A 20000-nucleotide genomic window follows, 5' to 3' on the forward strand; every position below is an offset into this window, starting at 1 on the left:
ATATGGAAAGTCTCTGTATATTTTGATGCAAAAGATATTGTAATAAACAGATTCTGAAATTACATTGTTTATCTTATTTTTATATTGTACTGAATTTGACTCTAAATAAATCATACAAGTATTATTATAATTAGTTGTAATTATAGCTATTATTATTCTCCATCATCGCTACAGTATTAGTACTTTAGACCAAAACTGTATTGGTTTATGAAGTAGATACATTGTTATCTAAATACATGTTCAACGCATGGAAATGTTTTATTGACACTAATTAAGTTTAATTAGGTTTAATAATTTTCTTTAACTTAAGACCGCATGTAACAAATTTAAAATATTGCGTACTTGAGGTTGATGAGATTAATGATTTACGAGTGAAAGTGTAACTTTATGCAAAAGATGTAAAAACTTATAATTATATAAGAAATCAATTTTCATAGAGTTACACTCTGTAAGACATAGTAAAGCATCAGCTATTGTAACAAGATTTACAATTCAAAAATGGTCTATGACCTGAAGGCCACTGTATTCGCTCGAAAATATCTTGCAACGAAATGTATGCTTTAAAATGGCTTTTTCAGAACACAGATATACAATGCATACGCCACTAAGCGACCTGCTTGATTAAATAACATATTTCTAATACACAAAAATATAATGAACAGCGTTGTTTCCTCGATATCAAAGGAACTTGACGACAGTAAAATGTCGCACAGGGCTATGCACAAATGCGGATGTTTTCATCTTCAGTGAATAGCTATGAGACCCGACTCCAAAAGTTTTTGCAATTTTGCTGCTACATCTTTATTCTTCAGGTGGCTATAAATAAAAAAATTATAATATTAATATAAAATGAAAAAAATTGTTCTAATATAATAAATCTAATGGATTGATTATACTTACTCTTGTAAAGCTCTAGGATCGCTTTGCATCTGCTCTAATATAAGTCTCATCGCAGGATCCCGTAATATACTTTGAACTTCTGGGTCTGCCATTGCTCTCTTTCTTACTTCCTCGGGATTGGAACTAACAGAAACGGCACATGAGCGATATCCTTCTAATGCCTCGCTATTTGAAGGATCTAATTCCAATGCTTTTTGGTAAGCAGTAAGTGCTTTTCCTTGTTGTTGCATTCCCTGTAATATCTTCCCTTTCCTTATCCATCCTTTGATAAACTTGGGATCAATTTCAACACATTTCTCGCAATCCTTCAACCCGAGATCGAATGCTGCTAATTTCGTATAACAGGCAGCTCTGTTGCTATAATATTTTGGGTCATCTGGATTTCTTTTGATAGCCTCTGAGTAATGTTTTATAGCTGTTGGATAATCACCCTCTTTGTATTTTTCATTTCCAAATTCCTTTTCTTCTTCCGCTTTTACTGGGTCGATATATGCTTTTCTTTCCTCCTCTTTGATAATTTTATCAATATCTGAAAGAAGAGTTTTAATTTCGGGTGTTCTATGTTCTGACATGGATTTCTCATAATACACTTTAGCTTGTTTCCAGTTTTCCATCTTTTTGTATGCATGTCCAATTCTAGTGAATGCTTTAGCTATTAACTTAAAGTCTGCTCTATTTTCTCTTCCAACTTCAATGGCCTTTTCACATTGAGCGATACATTTATCATACTCTTTTTGTTCAAAATATACTGCTGCTATGTTTAGTAAGTAAATAATTTCTGTAGGATCTAATTCTACTGCTTTGTTATAGTGTTGAAGAGCTGGTTCAAACTTCTTTTGTTTGTAAGCATCATTGCCTAATTGCTTTTCACGCTGTGCAAGCTTCTGAGGTGTATTACAATCTTCTTCTTCTTTCTTCTGAGGCTTAGGCGATTCTTGTTTAGGTTTCGGAGGTTCTGATTGCTGAGATGAGTTCGTTTCTACTTCCATGTCAGTATCCATATTCATTAATACACTAAGAGTTGTAAGTACCCGTTTGTCTGTTAACATCTCAGCAGCAGCCTCTGAATTATTTCTGAGAGTATCTAGAAGTTTTAAATATTCTGGATCTAATAAAAAGCCTTTGGTTCTGGGATCGTTTGCAAGCTTCACAAATAAATCTGGTCTATTGAAGGGATTTGACGTCATTAACCGTTGAGCTTTCACTTCAGCCAAACCACTTTGAAGTTGGGCATTGTCAGGTTCATGTTGCAGGCCAGTTTCATATGCTTTGATAGATGCATTTAATTTACCTAAATAAGCCAATGCACTGCCCATACGTGAATATCCTTTTCCCCAATCAGGCTTTAAACTTACAGTTTTCTCAGCATCTTCCAAAGCTTGTTTGTACTTTCCTGCTTTAGCATATGCTGCAGATCTATTACTATATAAAACATGATTATTTTCGTCTAAGCCAATTGCTTCTGTATATTGTTTAATAGCCTCTTCATATCTTCCTTCTTGTAAAGCAGAATTACCTTTCTGTTTTAGTACATATACCTGCAAATTTAAATTTAATAATTTGGTATCATTAAATTGGAATCTCAAGGAAACAAGCAGTAACAAAAGATCGAAACGTCCTTTCTAGAGAGTTATAACAATGTTAACTTGGAAGCGAAAGATATCGTTTATTTAACGAGCATAAAAAATGTTCGATTTTGTATATAAACGATCATATCAAAACAAAAAATTAAATAAAAAGAAACAAGAATCGATATCTTTTGTAGTAATCTAATAGAATGTACGAGAAAATAGTGCGGCAAGCAAGGAATAAGACAATTCTTAAAACAAAGCGTGTTCAATTAACAGCATCATGGATAAATACAGTGCTTTTCAAATTAGCAACTTTTTAACCTTAAGGAATGCGTGATAGTAATCAACGTGGCAAGAATGTTTACCTGGTCCATAACGCTTGACTTTAGGACAGTAATACTTTCGTTCTATTTTTCAGAACTCGTTCTTTTATGCTCACAAAGATACGTGATGACTCGTGAAGTACACTCGAGCCGGCGCAGATTTTCAGAAAGCTCCAGAAATGGACAACTAGCGCCTCTTCTCAATTGTCGAGAAACTAGTTATACGCAATGCCTTTTTGTGGTTGTATTCCACAATTTTCTAGTACCTTCGAAAAACGTTCTGTCCTTCTTTTATATGCAACTTGATTGCCAGCCTAGTTTCACATTTAATCCAAATTATACTATATTCATTTGTAAAGTATTTTCTGCTTCACAATGTATACATACATAAATTGTATTTATTAACATTTTGTCGACTGTTGGTACATTACACTTTATATGTGATTATATTTCACTATCGCGATCTCTCTATACACATATGTATATTCTATGTGTAATTACATAATATTATATTTTCATTTATATTTCATCATATTTTATTACTATATTACTACCATTATTACTGTATTTACATTTCTTCCTAACTTATAATTTAATCTTTAAAAATATGTTAAATAAATACATATATATGTGTATGTACTTAAACACAAACAATCATAATTGTAATTACGTCTCTAAATTAGATATTTAGATTCTCTTTAACAGAATTTTGGCCTTTAATTCATGTTTTGTATGGCTTATTATTATAATTTTTATGTATGAACTTGTATATACATTATATTACAAATGTATTATATACATTTCACTAAAAAATGGTTCCAATATTACAGTCTAAGGACGCTCAGATTTACGATACAAGTTAATCGTAGAATCCGAACATGGAAGCATATTAAATAAAAAAGGACATATATGTGCATATATTATAATGATTCACGAACGTAGGTGCATTTTAAGTACGATTAGTACGAACAACTTTGTGTGGTAAAATGTTTAGTGTCCAAGGTTGCTTGATCTGACATTACTTTCGTTGCCACAGAACCTGGTATTTCCATCAGCAAACTGGAGTAACTGGGGAATCCCAGATATTTGTCGTGTTGCATTTTTTCGTTCGTAAGCAGTTCGATAACCGTAAAATTATCTCTAGAATTATATTTCGCACTCGGATATTTTATCATACAATTCAGAATATTTTTTGTTACATTACAAGGAACATAATACATACATACTTTGTAAAGATAGAAGATTCAGATTATTATATTTTTAATGTAAATATAACATAATATAAATGAATTATTACTTACAGCCAAAAAATTAGTAGACGATTAATAGAATCCTCTCTTTTCCAAGAGCCAAATATATCCCGGAACCTGTGCACTTCGCAGACCGAACTCCCCCAAAAAGGAATAAGTCTCCAGACTTCTTAGAATGCCTAGACCATTACACATTACGAACTCGAAATAACCAACAGCCGGTCTTTGCTCTATATTTTTACGCCGGCTTTTGCAAAATTAGCTATAACATTTCATCCTTCTTTGAGCTTTCATATTGTATTTACTGTATTTATTGCCTAATAATCAAAATCGAATCTTATATATTTGCTAATGCTTGTTAACAATCATTCGCTATTCGTATTTATCGGCAAAAGAAATTCTAAAATCTGTGATAAATTTTCTAAGACTTTTTATTACTAAAAAATAATTATCATCGTTATGTAACAACGTTAATGTTATCCTTCTTTTACTGCTGATATCGCAAAAACAACATATTTACGATACTAACAAAACTTGACTATATACAACAATAGGGAGAGGGGGAACGAGGAAATTAATACACGTTAAACATTCACAGTAAAATACCGAAGTATTCTGACGTAATATAGCTCAGTACAGCTTTGATACGTTTTTTGATAAATAGTCCTATTCATCAGTGTTATTTCGGTCTCTTTATCTAATATAAATTATGTGTATGTACACCTTAAAATAAACAATGAAATTACGAATGTTCTGTTACATACTACTTTTTCTACTTTTTTATATCAGCGTAGATTCTTATTTTAAGTCACTTCCAAACGTACGGATGTCACTGTTACATTCTCACACTATTCGAATAAAAAAGTCTGATACTTTCTTCTATATTTACAGGACGAGATCCTATGATCTCCTAAGCGTAAATGTAAATCCTTTACAGTCGATTATCTATATTGCAACGATTCTATTTGTTTCAAACGTTATCGTTTCTCTCGTTACCGAAGTATAGTAGTTGCTTCTTACTGAAGCACTTTTGCATTAGACATATTTATGTATTTGCTCGTCCTTCGTTACCTCGTGTATTCTTTCGTTTTCTTCGTTTTTACAATATGTTTCACATTGATTTTGCTAATTAGCTTTAAGTAAATAAAACATATTCAATTTGATGTGATTAATACTTGCACTCGTCGGAGTTCAAACTATCTCTGTCTATCCTATGTACCCGCATCGTGATGTATCGTCACGACCAATGATTTTTTGATGATATTATAATCAATTAAATAATTCATCGTACAACAAACCGAATTGTTAAGTTGGTCAACGTATCGATAAATATTTCTATACTTTGACACCGACCACGTTTTGTCGAAGTCTCACGATCGCCGGTAAATAATTATTAGCTGCAGAGCTTTCGTCTTCATCACTGCTGTCGGAATCTGACTCTGGAAGCGGTTCCGGTGTTGCGCCCAGTCTTACTAATTCCCTTGCGAGTTGAATATCGTAGCACAGAGCTACCTGATATGCAGTGAGTCCGGCGTAGGTTTGCGTATCCAAGCAAGGCTTGCACTCCTGAAGGAGGAACGCGACCACTGACCGACACCCATGCTCCACAGCGAGGTGAAGAGCTGTTCTCCCCGCCAATGCTTCTCTGGCTTCAAGATCCGCTCCGAGGCGTAGCAGAAGCCGTACCAACTCTACTTGACCCGATGAGGCGGCTATGTGCAAACACATTTCTCCTAAAACGCAAAGTATAACATCTACATAAAATATAGAACGATTAACATATGATTTATATATGAATTATTAACGTATGATAACGTATGAATGAATACTTTGTTTGAGGCATTGTTCTACGATTAAAAAAAGATCATTTATGTCAATACACGTTCGTACGTCTTTAACGAGGGTGGAAACGCGTACTTTTCATAACGATGCGACCGAGTCACATGCTTCTACAAGATATAGATAGAACTAGGAAGACGTGGTGAATCATTGTCGTCGGAGGTTTGGCTGGCGTCCCGCGGTCCAAACTAGGTTCGTACCGATCAAAGTAACTGCTAAAATTAACCTCCCTTGTTACCATCGGCAGCATGTACATTGGCGGAATATAATTACTAATTTTGTTGCAGCTGAACTCGCCTCGCAACAGGGAGCTTCAGAGAGCTGATCTCTACCGCGCAAATATTTATGTTTCTATTCTTATCGAGACGTATCGATGCACGATGCGCGAAACGCAATTGCGTTAGAAGTACATAAAGAAATAGATTATTTATATATTTCGAAATTTCTCGATATACTTAAACGATATTGTATTGGCAATTACCGATTTGTTCTTTATTATGGATGATCCTCTTAAGCAAGGAGATTAAATTTTCATCGGATATTTCTTCAGTTTTCATTCCCTAAAAATAGAGAATCAAGAGTAACGAAAGAATCGTTAACTTTCTTTTTCCTTTCTCGTTTCGTTCTCTCCGACGAAAACGTTCAAGGGTGAAAGCATATACGTGTCCACCGATTTCCACGCCATTGTGGGGTTTCCCAAGTCGAATCGAGTCGAACCGAGGCAAGAATATCACGACACGCAAATAGTCGCGCAGGTATTTTTAAATATCAAAAACATCTGCTTCGAGCTTTCTGTCTCATCGCGCGCCGCGCGTGATGTAACGCGCGTGCACGCACGCACAGACGCGCCAAAATTCCGTCGCGTGTATTCCGAGCTTAATACCGCAACACTCTTTTCTCCTCACTTTCTTCTTCCCCTACCTAATTGCTTCATCCGTGAAATTCTCTAGGCGCGTCTCATCGACCGAATCACCGCGACTACACTTGAACCCCTAACGTTGCTGCTCCACTATTGAATCATACGTATCACGAAAGGCCGTATGTCTTTCTAATTTAAGCCTAGTTATTCGAGCATGTGCTTTTTCGTTCGCTTCGATAAAATTACACACGCGAATGTTTACGTTTTTCTTGACAAATCGATAAGACGTAAAGCACGTTGTACGTCACCGGTATGTACGTACGACGCAACGTAAGAATCAAGTAACAGACACGCGAGCTTGCGATTAGATCAAAAATCCATAGCAAAAGCGTAGCTTAATTTATTTCGTCATGGTCCAAAATCAGCCGTTACGCCAACAGCTTGCCATTCCATGTGTACATCCATTTTATAAGCCTAGAATGGAGTATATGGATGACGTTATGTGGGAATTCCGGAGCTTTGTAAAAGAGCTAACGTTCAACGTTCGATTATTCAGGCATCGCAATTTGAAATATTTAACGTAAAATCACGGATATATCAAATTAGCATAGCAAAAGGAAATCTTGTAAATGTAATTACACTGGAGTCTGTGAAAGATGCATAGACAACGGATACAAAAGGCATAGTGGAAAAGATTTCTGACTAAACTTTTCTTCGAAGCATCCGTAGCACATTTAGCTGCGGCTCGAATTCTCGTTTGAATAGTCACTGAAAAGGAAGCTACTTTGCAATTACGAATAACGCGATTGCTACTTGGAAATGTCTCGAAAAATACTATCTGTTTGAAAGTGACGAGTGGCATTGATCACTTTTCTCAAAAATATCATGAATCGTCAATAATGGGATTATACTTTAACTTCATGGAATTTCCGAACGAAATAAACGGAATAACGGATCATTCTCGATCCTCGATGAAATCATGGGAAACCCGCGCATAATCGTGGTTACAGAATTGTTCTTCGTGCGCGGCGCGCGCGCGTGCGATGCCAATGACTGTTGTTTCATGCGGTAAAAGTTGTTAGGATTTTCCGAGATGCTTCGTTTGTCCTTTCCGCGAGCGATACTAAATCCGCGTCACGCGCGTTTCCTGCCTTCTTGACAAAACATCTTATTCCATGGGTTTCTTTCTATTGTCCATTAATAAGGACAGGCTTTATCCTCAGTGTTTTTTGTGTCATATATCATCGTCAAATGTTCAAGGATTTAACGAATGTACTAAAACTACTTTGTATTGCTATTCTATTCATTCATTCATAAAATGTTATCACTGATGGGATTTAAGCAAAATAAACAAACAAATGTTAATTCACTGAGAAATGTTAGAGTAAGCAAAGTGAAATGGCGAATATAAAAAATGAAGAGTACGAATTTGTTAATTACCATCGTAATTCCTTTGTTCTAGGTTTTGTGGCAGGGCAGGTATTTCCTTTCCTTGGCGTAGGTAATTCCTTTCAACATGTGTTAACGGATCGGTAAGGGCCTTTGCGGAGGCAAGATCCCCGGTAGCACACGCTAAATGAAGGGCTGTGTTTCCGCGGAAGTTCCTCATTGCCGGATTTGCACCCGCCAAAATAAGCCGCCTAACAATCCTCGGTTGTCGTGTCAATACGGCCAGGTGCAGGGGCGACTGGCAGTCATCGTTCAGGATATTTAAAAGGCAGGCATGTGGCGCCATTCTTATCAAGCTGAACGCAGCTTCCAGAAAGCCTTGCACTATGGCCATATGAAGTAGCCTGTGAGAGAGAGAGAGAGAAAAAAATAAATGATTACTAATCGCTTTAAGGAAAGACGTTTGCATAAAGATGAAAAAGAATGTGTTGCAATTTTTCGCTCTGCAATGGGTAATCGCGATATTACATTGGTCATTGGTGGAGATAATGTACGTATTTACGCGAGTAGGCTTCGACCTCGAAGCGCCACTATAATTTCTTTTCCTCATTTCAGAATTTGTTTCACAGTTTATTTTCTCTGTGCAAAGGTCAATGTTTCGTCATTCAATGACGACGCGTGCAACGTTTTGATAGAATTTTCTAATTGTATAACTCGTATTACACATTATAATACGAAAAGAGGAAAATGGCGTAAAAAAAATTTGTATATAATTGTTTGAAGTTCCCCGGAAGTTATCCCTGAAAGGCATTGGTCCTATCGTCCCCTGTCGCCTTGTACTCTCCTTGATGTATCACAATTTGAAAGGATCTCTTGGATGTATATCTCGCGATTACAATAATTTAATTGGTCAACGTGCTTCGCCTTGCGAAAAGCGTATAAGACGATCGGCCGATCTACGCGCATACGATGACGCGTAACAATATTTGCTTCGATTAACATATTTCTCGTATGATCAGAAAAACAACAGCTGTACTTGATAAAGGCATTTATCTTAAAATACCATTTGTCATATCATTTAAACGGAACGATGGTACAATTATCTTTTTTATTTGTTTTGTTTAAAATTCTTAACATCTACGATGCTTTCTTTATGAGACTATGCATATGTATTACGTGTATTATATAAAACAACACTTCCTACGTTTTAATCGATACAAGGAAACAGGTTATATGTAAATCAAGTCATTGTTTCATCATACAAAGAAAAACATCCATTGAACGGAATACGTTATTATTATTGTAATATCGACCGATACGCTCGAAAACAATAATGTCACTTAAAACTCTTGAAAGTAACGCGGGCTACAGGTTGCTTCGAAACGGAGCATGCGCCGATCTGCATATATATACGTGAAATTAACTATCACTTTATTTTGCTCGCTAACGATCTCGTTAGTCATATCAGAAATTTCAGAAACATGACGTCTTTACGATTCTACTTGTGACGCACATGACACGACACGTGCCAACTTAATCGGAATTTATATATTGTTAAAAGTAGGTCAAACTTGTTTTGAAAGGGAGAAATACATAATATCTAGATTACTTACGTGTCACCATCGTCGTCTTGAGTATAGTAGAGCTGCCAAGGTTCTTTATTGAGCGGTTTGTCAAGGGATTGATGCGGCTCATGTCGCAACGTTGAAGCATCTTCTTGCTCGAGTTTCTCGGAGATTACCGGAGTCAATTCGACGGTAGGTTCAACCTGAACTTTGCCGCTTGCCAAAGGATTTAATGTAACTTGTTTCAATGTAAGCTGGCTCAAGCTTTCGCTTAAGCCAAGATCCACGCCGCTATCTGCTCTCATTGGTTCCGGGGCGACGGGTGCGGTTGTTGCAGCATTCAATTCGTAGTCGTACAGCTCCGAACTGATTTGGAGATTGCCACTGGAGAGAAATCCGGAATCGGCGTGGCTCGAATTACGTTGATCTTCGCACTTTTGTTGTTGTTCGTTTTCTGGAACATTGCTCTCCATCGGTGTCGTTCTCGGCGAATGCCACATCTTTTCGATATCAATATTCAATCCGCGGCCGAAAATCTACTTATTTCCCGCTCTGCCTGAAGGAAAACTATCATGCGACTTGTATACACATATACACAGACACACAGAGCGACGCACTGTGTATACACCACTATGTATACTTCTCTAAAATCTTGACACGGCGAATTTATGTAGCTTTCCGTGCGGATACTTTAATCGACTTTTATGATTTCGTTCGATTGTCCTTCCTTTTCTGAACAAGAATACATTCGTCTCTGTTTCGTTCGTTCGCAAGCGACGCCACTGCTCCGTTTATTCGAGCAATCATTCGATTGTCGTTCGCCTCGAACAGCTGGCTTCTTTACGTGTATTCGGTTTCTCGTTGTCGTCGCATTCTCGTTTTGACTGTGTGTTCGTAAATAACGGTGGCTAGTGCACGTCGTTCCACGATAATTTCGCGTTCATCAGAAAATTTCACGTATTAGTGAGGAAGACGGTTTCAAAGGAAAGGTTAGGTCTGTTGAATAAAAGTTTATGTTTCTGACGGAGAACTGCAGAGAAAGAAAACAAAATAATATATACTCGATAACCGTGCAAATTTGTAATTGTGTCGAAACTCCACTCAACGCGCTGTCTGGAAACGAACTAATCGTGTAACGTTAGGTGACGCGCTGAGTAACTTCCACGATGGCCGCTTCGCACAGTGGAACCTCTGGCGGTATCAGCGGTTTGTGAGCTCTCAAAGGGGAAAGGTAGGGGTGGGAAAACCCATCATCCTCTGGCAGGGCCAGCTGCGCGTATACACTGTGTACTCAATTTAACTTGGCATTCTTTAGATAACCAGTTTAGAAAAAGAAAGCTGAGTCGGAAACTCCATGAAAGAAATCCCACCTTATTTACCGCAAATAATTTCGCAATTTTACACGGAAGTAGTTTGATGGATTATTTCATTTCTTTAAGCAAATCTTTATCTTCCGATATATGCGAACATATATCATAGGAGTATTTCTAAATAAATTATCAATTATTATTTATGAAATTACTTTTCAGGTAATGTACAAAACGATCTAAAAGAAAAGCAGATTCAATGCTAAAGTTTTCTACAGTATCAGATCGGGCGCAGAAGAAATTTTTCGACGTCGCAACATTGCATATGAACGCGCATTTTCTCTCTTTACAGTCATTTACCTGGTCGTAATTTATCTACTTGACATTCGTTTCTTTACCTTTATTATTTTTTACGAAGTAAAAAGACAGGTATCCGTTTGCTAACTGAGAATGAAGAATCTAATGAACTATGGCTTAAATCTTTATTTCGCATTTGAATTATCGATAAATTCAAATCAAATTTTATTAGGTACTTAAGGAGTGATGGGAAAGCGTTAAGTTATTATGAACGAGCATGTCAAACGCGCATATGTTTTTGTAGGAACATGCAGATTTCACCGTTCTACTTTCTTTTTGAATTGTCAATCCATATGATACACACTCACCGGAAATTCCATCGGCATTTCCGAGTTAGAAGATTTACCAATATTTACAAATAATTTCAAATACTACGGATTACCCAGGATATACCTAGAAGACACGTTGGTACGATGCGCTTTAAAAGTGAATTTCGGTCCTATTCATGGGAGTTTAAATACGGTTTTCCCCAAAGATGGTTACTAACACTCGACCTTAAAACAAAGGGAAATCGTATTTCTTATCGTCCGTTACACAAACCGTTAGTACACCGATATTTCCAGACCGCCGTCATAATATGTACTTTCTTATTTCGGAAACAATAGCTACCATTAATATACTACATAAATGGGAGTGAAAGGTCACTGTGAATTGATAAAGGTTGTAAAAGCACTTATAAATGATAGTCTTAACCTGTAGACCAATGACAAACGAATTATATAATTTTATGTAATCGTTGGTTAATAATGAATAGAGTATTCTTCATGAATACTATTTCTGTTTGTGCAATCATATAAATCTTTCCTTGTCGACCTGATAATGTGTGATTTATTGATAGAAATTTGTCACTGACCTTGTGTGAAAAAAGATGTGACCAAACTTTTTTATAGTAACGATGAATGAGAATTCAGTGCGAAAGCTATCTGGGAAAAACCTAACTGTGATAAGCTCAGTACGTATACATACACATTATATCTGTATTGTTCACGAATTCATCTGCAAAGTTCATCGATAGATACACCATTCATTATCAATAACTTAGCTATCGCACCTTGAATTCACTTTTTGTACATTGTATATGTATCAAGTGCGTTCACACGATTTGTTTTCTGATGTCGATTTTATTTTCATCTATAGAGTCTAGAAAAGTCCTCAATTGTAAACAAGTCTTTTAAAGAACAATAGCATCACTTAATTACTTGTATTCTACAAGGTTAAACATATTAATGATGTTTTAAGTGTTCAAAGTCTGGAGAAATACGATGACTCAAAGTTGAAGCGGATAAAGTATTAGGTCATTTTATTGTATCCTTGTTATGATAGAAATAAAAATAAAACATATTATATTTTTGAACCTTTTTACGAATCAGCTCTGTAAATTTTTTATGTATTATATTGAAAAGTATTATTTATACAATAATCTGCTTGTCAGATATTTAAATTATTTTCGAATAAAAATTATAAGCAGGTTTAAACAAAATACAAATAATTTATCGGAAAAAGTAACTATTTATTTATAAGAAATATTTCTTAAGTAATCACTTACCCGTTTGAAGATGTCAAGTCGCAAGTGCAACAAATGAAGATCACGTTAGTCGATTTGATCGATTTCAAATAAATTGCTTGCATCGTCTTCTGTCAATAGGGAAGAATCCGTAGTTACATATATTATTCTATGTATAAGATTAGGTTAAAAATAGATTAAATCTTAGGATAGAGACAAATAAAGTAACTCACTTGAGCACAAGGCGCAATGCAGCGCATGCCGACAAGCTTCCAACTGTTTGAATCAACTGCGCGCTGTTATACGGAATTTAAGTTTACACGGGAAATTCCTAATGAAAGTAAACATGAATATACGAGCTCATAAATTTTTTAAACGCAATTTTGAATAAAAATAAATCATGCACTTTCTTCTATATAAAATTAAGATTTAAGTGTTTTAAATACTTCATAAATATATATATTTCAATAAAATTTGGGTCTAATAAACAAAGTATTTTTTTTATGAATATAATTTTTATTTTAACAGAATATAAAAATAATAATATCATGTACTCTTATGTTCAAGAATTCCTTGTCGTATCAATGGTTCACAAACAGATCTTGGTAGCAAATGATATGTATTTTTTTTTAGCAAAATAACTTGGCCATCATCTAATTCCAATCTTCCAAAATCCTCTACACATTTGACCTGAAATAATATTACATTTTGTACATTTAACTGTTATTAGAACAGAGTTTGAGTATCTATTTTATATATACCTCTACATAAGGAGTTTTTGGAGGTACCATGTTTGTTGTTAGATTAAACCCATGGTCTTCTCCTAAAGATCTCATGTATTTAGCTAAAGACTTATTATATGACTGAAACCATTGAATTTCAGCATTTAATAAATTGGAATTTATTTCTGGTGGTAGAATGCTCCCTAATTCCCATCGTAATTCCCTTAGTTTTCTCATTCTGTTATATATGTATGCTAAGACACATCTTTTATTTCTTTTTAATGCTGTATGTCTCAATTGTACTGATGGCAATAATGCCATATTATCATCATTCCTAATGGCATTGCTGAAAGTTTATTCAATAATAAGCTTTTTCTAAGTTTTAATTTTTACATTGTTATACCTTATACAAACCTATCTGCTACATTTGCATCATAGAGACATTGCATCTCCTGTAAAACTTCTTTAACAAGTACCTCCTATAAATAAATCATTTTTTTAGATCATTGCTTAATTATCTCTAATATCATCATAACATTATTTTATCATACAACCTACATTGAATGGTAATATATCAGAATACAAATCTAGTTCTGAAATAAGCTTAAAGCCTTTTCTTCCATACATATTTTAAAAATATAGTTAAAAATATATATAATACTACTGATAATAATAAGTACCAAATTTTTTGAACATCAGCTGTTGAGTACAGTACTACCGACTGACTTTAATAATGACTACATTTAAAAATGACCAGTTCTTACATAAACTAAGCCATTCATGTTCAATGGTAGTGACATCTACAAAATCTTTGAGTCTAGCGACATCTCACGTCAAATTGAACATTATCGAAAACATTTAGGTTATTTTTATAACAATAAACTGTGTTTAGACACAATAACAAAAAACTCTTTTATTGAAATGTTATCGCTTAGAAATGTTATCACAAAGTTACAAGCATATTCGCAACAAGTAACGTATTGTACAAAGGCTATCACGGAAACAATCCATCCAATCATTTCCAAAAGAAGTTATGAAGATGAAAATTATTTTTACCAAAGACCGCGCGAAGTATGGCTAGAAAATTTGGATACCGTTGAAAGACAAAAGTTAGGACTTGTCTTTCTACATCCCGACATTTATGGAGCATCTCCTAGGATAGATATAATTCATGAAAACATACGCTGGCAAAGAATGTATCGCTTTGTGGTAATTATTACATCTCATTAATTACTCCTATTAGTCTTAAATCAAGAATGACAAGATGGGTAAATTAATTTTTCATTTTAGTGTTATGCACATACAAAAGTACGTTCAGAAGTAAGAGGTGGTGGCAAGAAACCATGGCCACAAAAGGGACAGGGTCGTGCCCGTCATTCAAGTATACGTTCCCCATTATGGAGAGGTGGTGGTGTAGTACATGGACCTAGATCTCCTACAACTCATTTTTACATGCTTCCCTTTTATAGCCGAGTTGCTGGACTTACATCTACATTGTCTGTTAAATTAGCTCAAGATGATTTGTATATTGTTAAGGATTTGGAAATTCCATCCAATAAACCATCATATATTGAACAACTAATAGAAGAGCGACATTGGGGACCTTCTGTGTTGTTTGTTGATACTGATGATATTATGCCTGAAAACATCTCAGAAGCAACTGACACAATAAAGCATGTAAATTTAATGCCTGTATATGGTAAGTTATATATTAATACATTTTGATGTTATTTAATTTATATCACCTTCATTATAAATTTATTTTCCAGGCCTGAATGTCTACAGTATGTTAAAACATAATACTTTAATTCTTACTGAAAGAGCTGCACGTTTAATTGAAGACAAAATATTGTACCATTTACATAGGCCAGATTATCAAAAATTAATGGCAAAGTTTAGACTTAGTCAGCAATAGAAATTAGAAAATAAAAGCATGAAATATCAATCTACTTCTTTTCAAATTGCATTTATTTTCTGTAACTGTCACTAATTTCTTATAACAATTCAATATGATTATCAATATCAGTTTTAAGCTTATTTATATCAAAACAAAATTTTCATCTCTAGTTGAATAAAGGTCACTTCTTTCTTAATGTTGGCATACTAGTTGACTTTTTAGGAAGAGGCTGCAAGGACAAATGTCAATGATATTAAGGAAATTATAATACTGAATTATAATTATATAAAAATAAAGACCCTTACTGCTGGATGAGGATCTTCACCTAACATTTTTTCACGAATGGCCCACCTTATGCTTGCATGTTTAGCTTCCCCAGGAAAAGACATTTGTTTCCATTCCTGTTGATATTTTTGATAAAGTAAAACTGGATCAGTCTTTTTAACATTTTTATTTTTTTGGATGTCTGGTTGCAATCTCCATGGTCTAATAACTATATTGAGATAAAAAAGTAAAATTGTATTTATATGTTGTAATTTAATTGTATTTATGTTATATTTATGTTCATATTTACAATATGATACATGTTAGAAGCTTACATGATTTTGTTCCAGAATGAGTATTTTTTGTAGATGATGTACTTTTTGTGTGGCTGCTTCCAATATATCCTTGCTGGTGGTCTAAAATGTTTGGTGCACTCATAGGACGTACTGATTGCAAAGGTGTTGATTTTTCTTGAATCTGTATTTTATCATCTTGTATTTTTGTTGTACTTTGTGTTTCTATATGGAAATCTTTTTTCAAACACCCCTCAAATTTATTTTTATTTTTTAAACAAGATTTATTATCTACCTCTATATTATTACATGGCACAACAATAGATTTAACATTGCAATGATCTTCTGTTCTCATGGATTTGGATTTTGACTGTATAATATTCATTTTGTGACCTACATTTGTATAGTTTTCTTCAAAATTTGTAGGATTTTTATTTTCTTTGTCACTTGATAACTTTGTCACTATTACCTTTACAATGGTGTCATCAAAATAAGAATTAGAAGAATTAGTGGATATAGTATTTTCAACTGAATGACACTCTGTCTTTTGTTCTGTAAGAATTTCTTTAATCATATTTTTTTGCTTATCTATTATTTTTCTCTTAATTTCTTCCCTTTTTTGCTGTCTTTCACGATCTTTTATTTTCCTATACAACTTTAAATCTTGTACCAAGAAAAAGAAATATGAATTAGAACCAGTATGCAACAATACTAGTTACAATGTGCATAAAATATTTAAATATTAACTATTATAAAATACAAAAAAAAGATATCAATAATATTACCTTTCATAAATGCTTTAAGTTGTTGTGCTGTAATTCCAACAAAGCCCAAAGAATTAAGAAGAACAAGTACTTCTCTTGGGTCATCATTCATAATTGATAAAATAATATTGATTTTTAACAATAAACGTTAGCAATAAAAATTGTGACTGTTTGTTTTCATACTCGCTATTCAAATAATAGAAACGTTGAAGTCAGTGATTTCACTCACCATATATTATCTATAATCGTTTAGAGGGTCATACGAATGTTTATTTAAGACAGATTGACTCAAAATATTGAAAAATCATTTTACTATTTAAACGTTTTAATGTTTTCATTAAGAAATACAAAATCCATGTATTTAATTTTTTAATACACTGTTATTATTTACATACAATATTTTATAAGCACAAAATCCTAAGTGAGTGAGCACTCTATAGAAGCGCTAGAGGCTTCCAACTGAAATCTAACGGAACTTCAATCGCCATCTCTTAGGAGAAGTATAAACTAAGAGGAGCGTCCGGAGAAATTTAAAGAGTGGCTGGAATGTACTATAGTAGATCAGGAAATCAAACAAATTTATAAGAAAAAGAATGATAAATATTAATCATTGTAAATATTGAAAGAAATAAATAACACGATCAAGCGTTTCTCTTAAATATAAATTTGTTTCTTTCGCTACAAAATATTCCAAAGATATTTATTCTACGAACAATATAATCGGTAACTGCGCAGAACCTTTCACCTGCGCTTGATTTAAGATTAACGAAGCATGTTTAATTGTTCATCAGTCTGAAAACTAATCTTCGTAGAAAATGTCGTCGGTAGCATATATCGTTTTTCTGCTTGCCACAGCAGTGGTAAAAAGCCGCTTTACAGGTAATCCTCTCCTTTAATCGTATGCCATTAAAAGTTATTTTTGACTATGATTAATAGATTCAAAGTGTATTAGAACAATTATGACTATGATTGCTTCCCAGATATATGCGCCTCAAAAATTTACACATTGAACGTTCCGCACGTAGTGCGTAATGGAACTGGACCAATCGATCTTTCCTGCATTTACAATGTCACTAAAGACGAGAACGGTCTTGTAATAAAATGGTACCATAACAAAGACCAAATCTATCAATGGATACCACCAAGTAATACTAAACATAATTAAACTTTTTGAACTGGGCGACCCTGTTCGATATATGATGTTTTTTCTTCTTATTGTAACCCAACTATAGTGCCACCTCAGGATATAGGAGTGATAGATGGATTTGCTGAATATCCTGAACAAAATTTAAGACATTCTAATTCACAATCTATAATACATTTGAAAATGGCCATGATCGAAATGAGCGGAGAATATACTTGTATGATTAGCACCTTCCAGGAAGAGGACACGAAAGGAACAAAAATGATTATTTATGGTAACTCTGTGGTTGTAAATAATAATCGAATAATTTATGTGACATATAACACTATTGCTTAATATTGTATTACAGTGCCAGAAACTAATCTGTCCATTCTTGTTTCTTCTTTCAATATAAGTCATTTGAATCTAACATGTGTAGCAAACGGAGCACAGCCGCGACCGATACTAAAAATTTATATAGAAGGAACTGAAGTCAATAATTATTATGATAAAACTGTAGAAGCAATAAAATATAAGAACATCCTTTTTGCAACACGCAGTGCAATCGTAAAAAATCCTTTGGAACCATTGCTATTAGAGTGTGAAATTTCTATACCACACACGGATTATAAACGCAGAGAAAGAATCGTTTATTATCCTAGTTCGATTCGTTCCAATATAGGCATATAAACTAAAAAGAAAATGAACATATGCATCTAACTACCTTTTTCTATTTTCAGTTCAAATGTTATCACAGATTAGTAACGCGTCAAGCTATAAAATTGGTGACGTTATCCTCATCATCTACATAGTGTTATTATTAAAGTAAATAAATGTATAAGACAAAGAGCTTAACACTTCTATGTATGAAACTTGATGTGTTTATGTTATTACCAAATTCTTCACAATCTTTTTAGGATTATAAAATAATTAGTTCTGATAGATCTATATTCGTACAAAGCGAATTCTCATTATAGCAAAATTTCGAATCAGAAATCTCTCTAAATATCATGTCAAGACAGAAAATGCAATTGCGTGTGCGTTAAGGATTAAGGTGGAAACAGGAGTTGGTGGGGAGATATATCTTCAACCAGCGGTCCTCGGAAAGATTATCACTTGCCGTTCAGCGCTCATCCACAAAGGATTCGTAAGTTGGCATCTTCAAAATTGGCATTTCAAGTCGTGTTGTTTAAATTTAGATAAGAAAAATTGATCCGACATAAATTTGGAGTGTTATACGTGTACTATTCTATCACTTTTTTATAATTCTTTTTTATTTGAATTTAACAAAAAGTGTGTAACATGATAGACGATATAATAACTACAGTTATTATTTTATTTGACAGTGAATTATCGAACCAGAAAATGAACTGCACTTATGTGGCGCTAATTTTCATAGGTAAGCAATATTTACTTCTCATAATAGAAAATATATTTTTTAAATATTTATTATAAGTGGAAATATTCTGAAATTTATGAAATAGTTACTTTGCTCGAATATTCTAAAACAGATTTAAAATAGATCGGATTAGAGATTATAATATAATTTCCACTTGAAGCTGATAACATCATTATACAGCACACCACTTAAAGCAGTTGTTACGATGTTATTGCATTTATTGCTGTACTTCTCATTAAAGAAGATAAAACATAAGTACAGTCAATTTTTAAATAATATTCTTTCTTTATTAATATAAACCGGAAAAAAGGAGAAGAAGAAGAAGAAGAAGAAACTCTAGTCGAAATATGCATTAGCTTATGCCCTATATAGATGCAATAACTTGTGATTACTTGCTTAACATTCATTGATGAACGTACAACCCTTTCGTAACATACATAAATGCATCAAATACGTTCCTTTATACTTTTTTAAACAAATAATTTTTTAATAGTACTTTAAATATTGCTAACTCGTTTTTTAGCAAATTCTTTTAGTTAGAATAAAATAAAATGTATATATAAATATAAATAAGAAAAACATATTTTTTGCAATATAGTATGCGCATTATGGGTCTTTGGAGAAACTTTACCTTGCGAACAGTGTGGCAGAGAATGCGCCGAGAAATGTGGAAC

The 20000-nt window shown here is 33.8% G+C and overlaps 6 protein-coding genes across 9 annotated transcripts; 2 read left to right on the forward strand and 4 right to left on the reverse strand.

Moving 5' to 3' along the window:
* Positions 1–233: 233 nt before the first annotated feature.
* On the reverse strand, positions 234–3161 carry Stip1 (Stress-induced phosphoprotein 1). Its single transcript, XM_069116575.1, has 3 exons — positions 2837–3161; positions 901–2438; positions 234–816 (listed from the first exon to the last, which is right to left on the reverse strand). Exons 1-3 carry the CDS (start codon positions 2843–2845, stop codon positions 744–746), a joined length of 1620 nt encoding a protein of 539 aa, XP_068972676.1. The 5' UTR covers positions 2846–3161; the 3' UTR covers positions 234–743.
* A 2133-nt stretch (positions 3162–5294) lies between these two features.
* cact (NF-kappa-B inhibitor cactus) lies at positions 5295–10913 on the reverse strand. The gene is made up of 3 exons (XM_069116584.1): positions 9745–10913; positions 8183–8535; positions 5295–5777 (listed from the first exon to the last, which is right to left on the reverse strand). Exons 1-3 carry the CDS (start codon positions 10194–10196, stop codon positions 5380–5382), a joined length of 1203 nt encoding a protein of 400 aa, XP_068972685.1. The 5' UTR covers positions 10197–10913; the 3' UTR covers positions 5295–5379.
* A 2410-nt stretch (positions 10914–13323) lies between these two features.
* LOC138181614 (DNA replication complex GINS protein PSF1) lies at positions 13324–14407 on the reverse strand. Of its 2 annotated transcripts, none has more exons than XM_069116597.1 (4): positions 14267–14407; positions 14001–14065; positions 13626–13932; positions 13324–13554 (listed from the first exon to the last, which is right to left on the reverse strand). In XM_069116597.1, exons 2-4 carry the CDS (start codon positions 14033–14035, stop codon positions 13411–13413), a joined length of 486 nt encoding a protein of 161 aa, XP_068972698.1. In that variant the 5' UTR covers positions 14036–14065; positions 14267–14407; the 3' UTR covers positions 13324–13410. The 2 variants fall into 2 exon arrangements, with proteins under 2 accessions (XP_068972698.1, XP_068972697.1); XM_069116596.1 differs by lacking the exon at positions 14267–14407 and adding an exon at positions 14145–14244.
* Positions 14352–15795, forward strand: mRpL4 (mitochondrial ribosomal protein L4). Its single transcript, XM_069116588.1, has 3 exons — positions 14352–14795; positions 14877–15285; positions 15356–15795. The coding sequence occupies exons 1-3, from the start codon at positions 14367–14369 to the stop codon at positions 15499–15501; spliced, it is 984 nt and encodes a 327-aa protein (XP_068972689.1). The 5' UTR covers positions 14352–14366; the 3' UTR covers positions 15502–15795.
* On the reverse strand, positions 15537–17223 carry LOC138181611 (uncharacterized). Of its 2 annotated transcripts, none has more exons than XM_069116590.1 (4): positions 16826–17223; positions 16083–16703; positions 15835–15976; positions 15537–15712 (listed from the first exon to the last, which is right to left on the reverse strand). In XM_069116590.1, exons 1-4 carry the CDS (start codon positions 16914–16916, stop codon positions 15676–15678), a joined length of 891 nt encoding a protein of 296 aa, XP_068972691.1. In that variant the 5' UTR covers positions 16917–17223; the 3' UTR covers positions 15537–15675. The 2 variants fall into 2 exon arrangements, with proteins under 2 accessions (XP_068972691.1, XP_068972690.1); XM_069116589.1 differs by having other exon boundaries at positions 15789–15976.
* A 147-nt stretch (positions 17224–17370) lies between these two features.
* On the forward strand, positions 17371–19073 carry LOC138181612 (uncharacterized). 2 transcript variants are annotated; one of them, XM_069116591.1, is made up of 6 exons: positions 17371–17683; positions 17785–17949; positions 18037–18222; positions 18298–18588; positions 18668–18752; positions 18845–19073. In XM_069116591.1, the coding sequence occupies exons 1-6, from the start codon at positions 17620–17622 to the stop codon at positions 18855–18857; spliced, it is 804 nt and encodes a 267-aa protein (XP_068972692.1). In that variant the 5' UTR covers positions 17371–17619; the 3' UTR covers positions 18858–19073. The 2 variants fall into 2 exon arrangements, with proteins under 2 accessions (XP_068972692.1, XP_068972694.1); XM_069116593.1 differs by having other exon boundaries at positions 18668–19073.
* The last annotated feature ends 927 nt before the right edge of the window (positions 19074–20000 follow it).

This window comes from Bombus flavifrons, chromosome 7, assembly GCF_040668555.2.
Source record: "Bombus flavifrons isolate JBK064 chromosome 7, iyBomFlav1_principal, whole genome shotgun sequence".
Lineage (NCBI taxonomy): Eukaryota > Metazoa > Arthropoda > Insecta > Hymenoptera > Apidae > Bombus > Bombus flavifrons.

Coding starts and splice junctions, on each gene's coding strand:
- Stip1 (XM_069116575.1), bottom strand. Junction 817..900: donor GATCCTAGAGCTTTACAAGA/GTAAGTATAATC, acceptor TTTTATTTATAG/CCACCTGAAGAATAAAGATG.
- LOC138181612 (XM_069116591.1), top strand. CDS start 17,620: ATGTCGTCGGTAGCATATATCGTTTTTCTGCTTGCCACAGCAGTGGTA. Junction 17,684..17,784: donor GGTAAAAAGCCGCTTTACAG/GTAATCCTCTCC, acceptor ATTGCTTCCCAG/ATATATGCGCCTCAAAAATT. Junction 18,589..18,667: donor AAGAATCGTTTATTATCCTA/GTTCGATTCGTT, acceptor TTCTATTTTCAG/TTCAAATGTTATCACAGATT.
- mRpL4 (XM_069116588.1), top strand. CDS start 14,367: ATGTTCAATGGTAGTGACATCTACAAAATCTTTGAGTCTAGCGACATC. Junction 14,796..14,876: donor AAAGAATGTATCGCTTTGTG/GTAATTATTACA, acceptor TTTTCATTTTAG/TGTTATGCACATACAAAAGT. Junction 15,286..15,355: donor AAATTTAATGCCTGTATATG/GTAAGTTATATA, acceptor TTTATTTTCCAG/GCCTGAATGTCTACAGTATG.
- LOC138181614 (XM_069116596.1), bottom strand. CDS start 14,213: ATGTATGGAAGAAAAGGCTTTAAGCTTATTTCAGAACTAGATTTGTAT. Junction 14,066..14,144: donor CTGATATATTACCATTCAAT/GTAGGTTGTATG, acceptor ATTTATTTATAG/GAGGTACTTGTTAAAGAAGT. Junction 13,555..13,625: donor CAAAAACTCCTTATGTAGAG/GTATATATAAAA, acceptor ATATTATTTCAG/GTCAAATGTGTAGAGGATTT.
- LOC138181611 (XM_069116589.1), bottom strand. CDS start 16,916: ATGAATGATGACCCAAGAGAAGTACTTGTTCTTCTTAATTCTTTGGGC. Junction 15,977..16,082: donor TCATTCTGGAACAAAATCAT/GTAAGCTTCTAA, acceptor ATCTCAATATAG/TTATTAGACCATGGAGATTG. Junction 15,713..15,788: donor GTGAAGATCCTCATCCAGCA/GTAAGGGTCTTT, acceptor TTGTCCTTGCAG/CCTCTTCCTAAAAAGTCAAC.
- cact (XM_069116584.1), bottom strand. CDS start 10,196: ATGTGGCATTCGCCGAGAACGACACCGATGGAGAGCAATGTTCCAGAA. Junction 8,536..9,744: donor CAAGACGACGATGGTGACAC/GTAAGTAATCTA, acceptor TCTCTCTCACAG/GCTACTTCATATGGCCATAG. Junction 5,778..8,182: donor AGAACAAAGGAATTACGATG/GTAATTAACAAA, acceptor TTTGCGTTTTAG/GAGAAATGTGTTTGCACATA.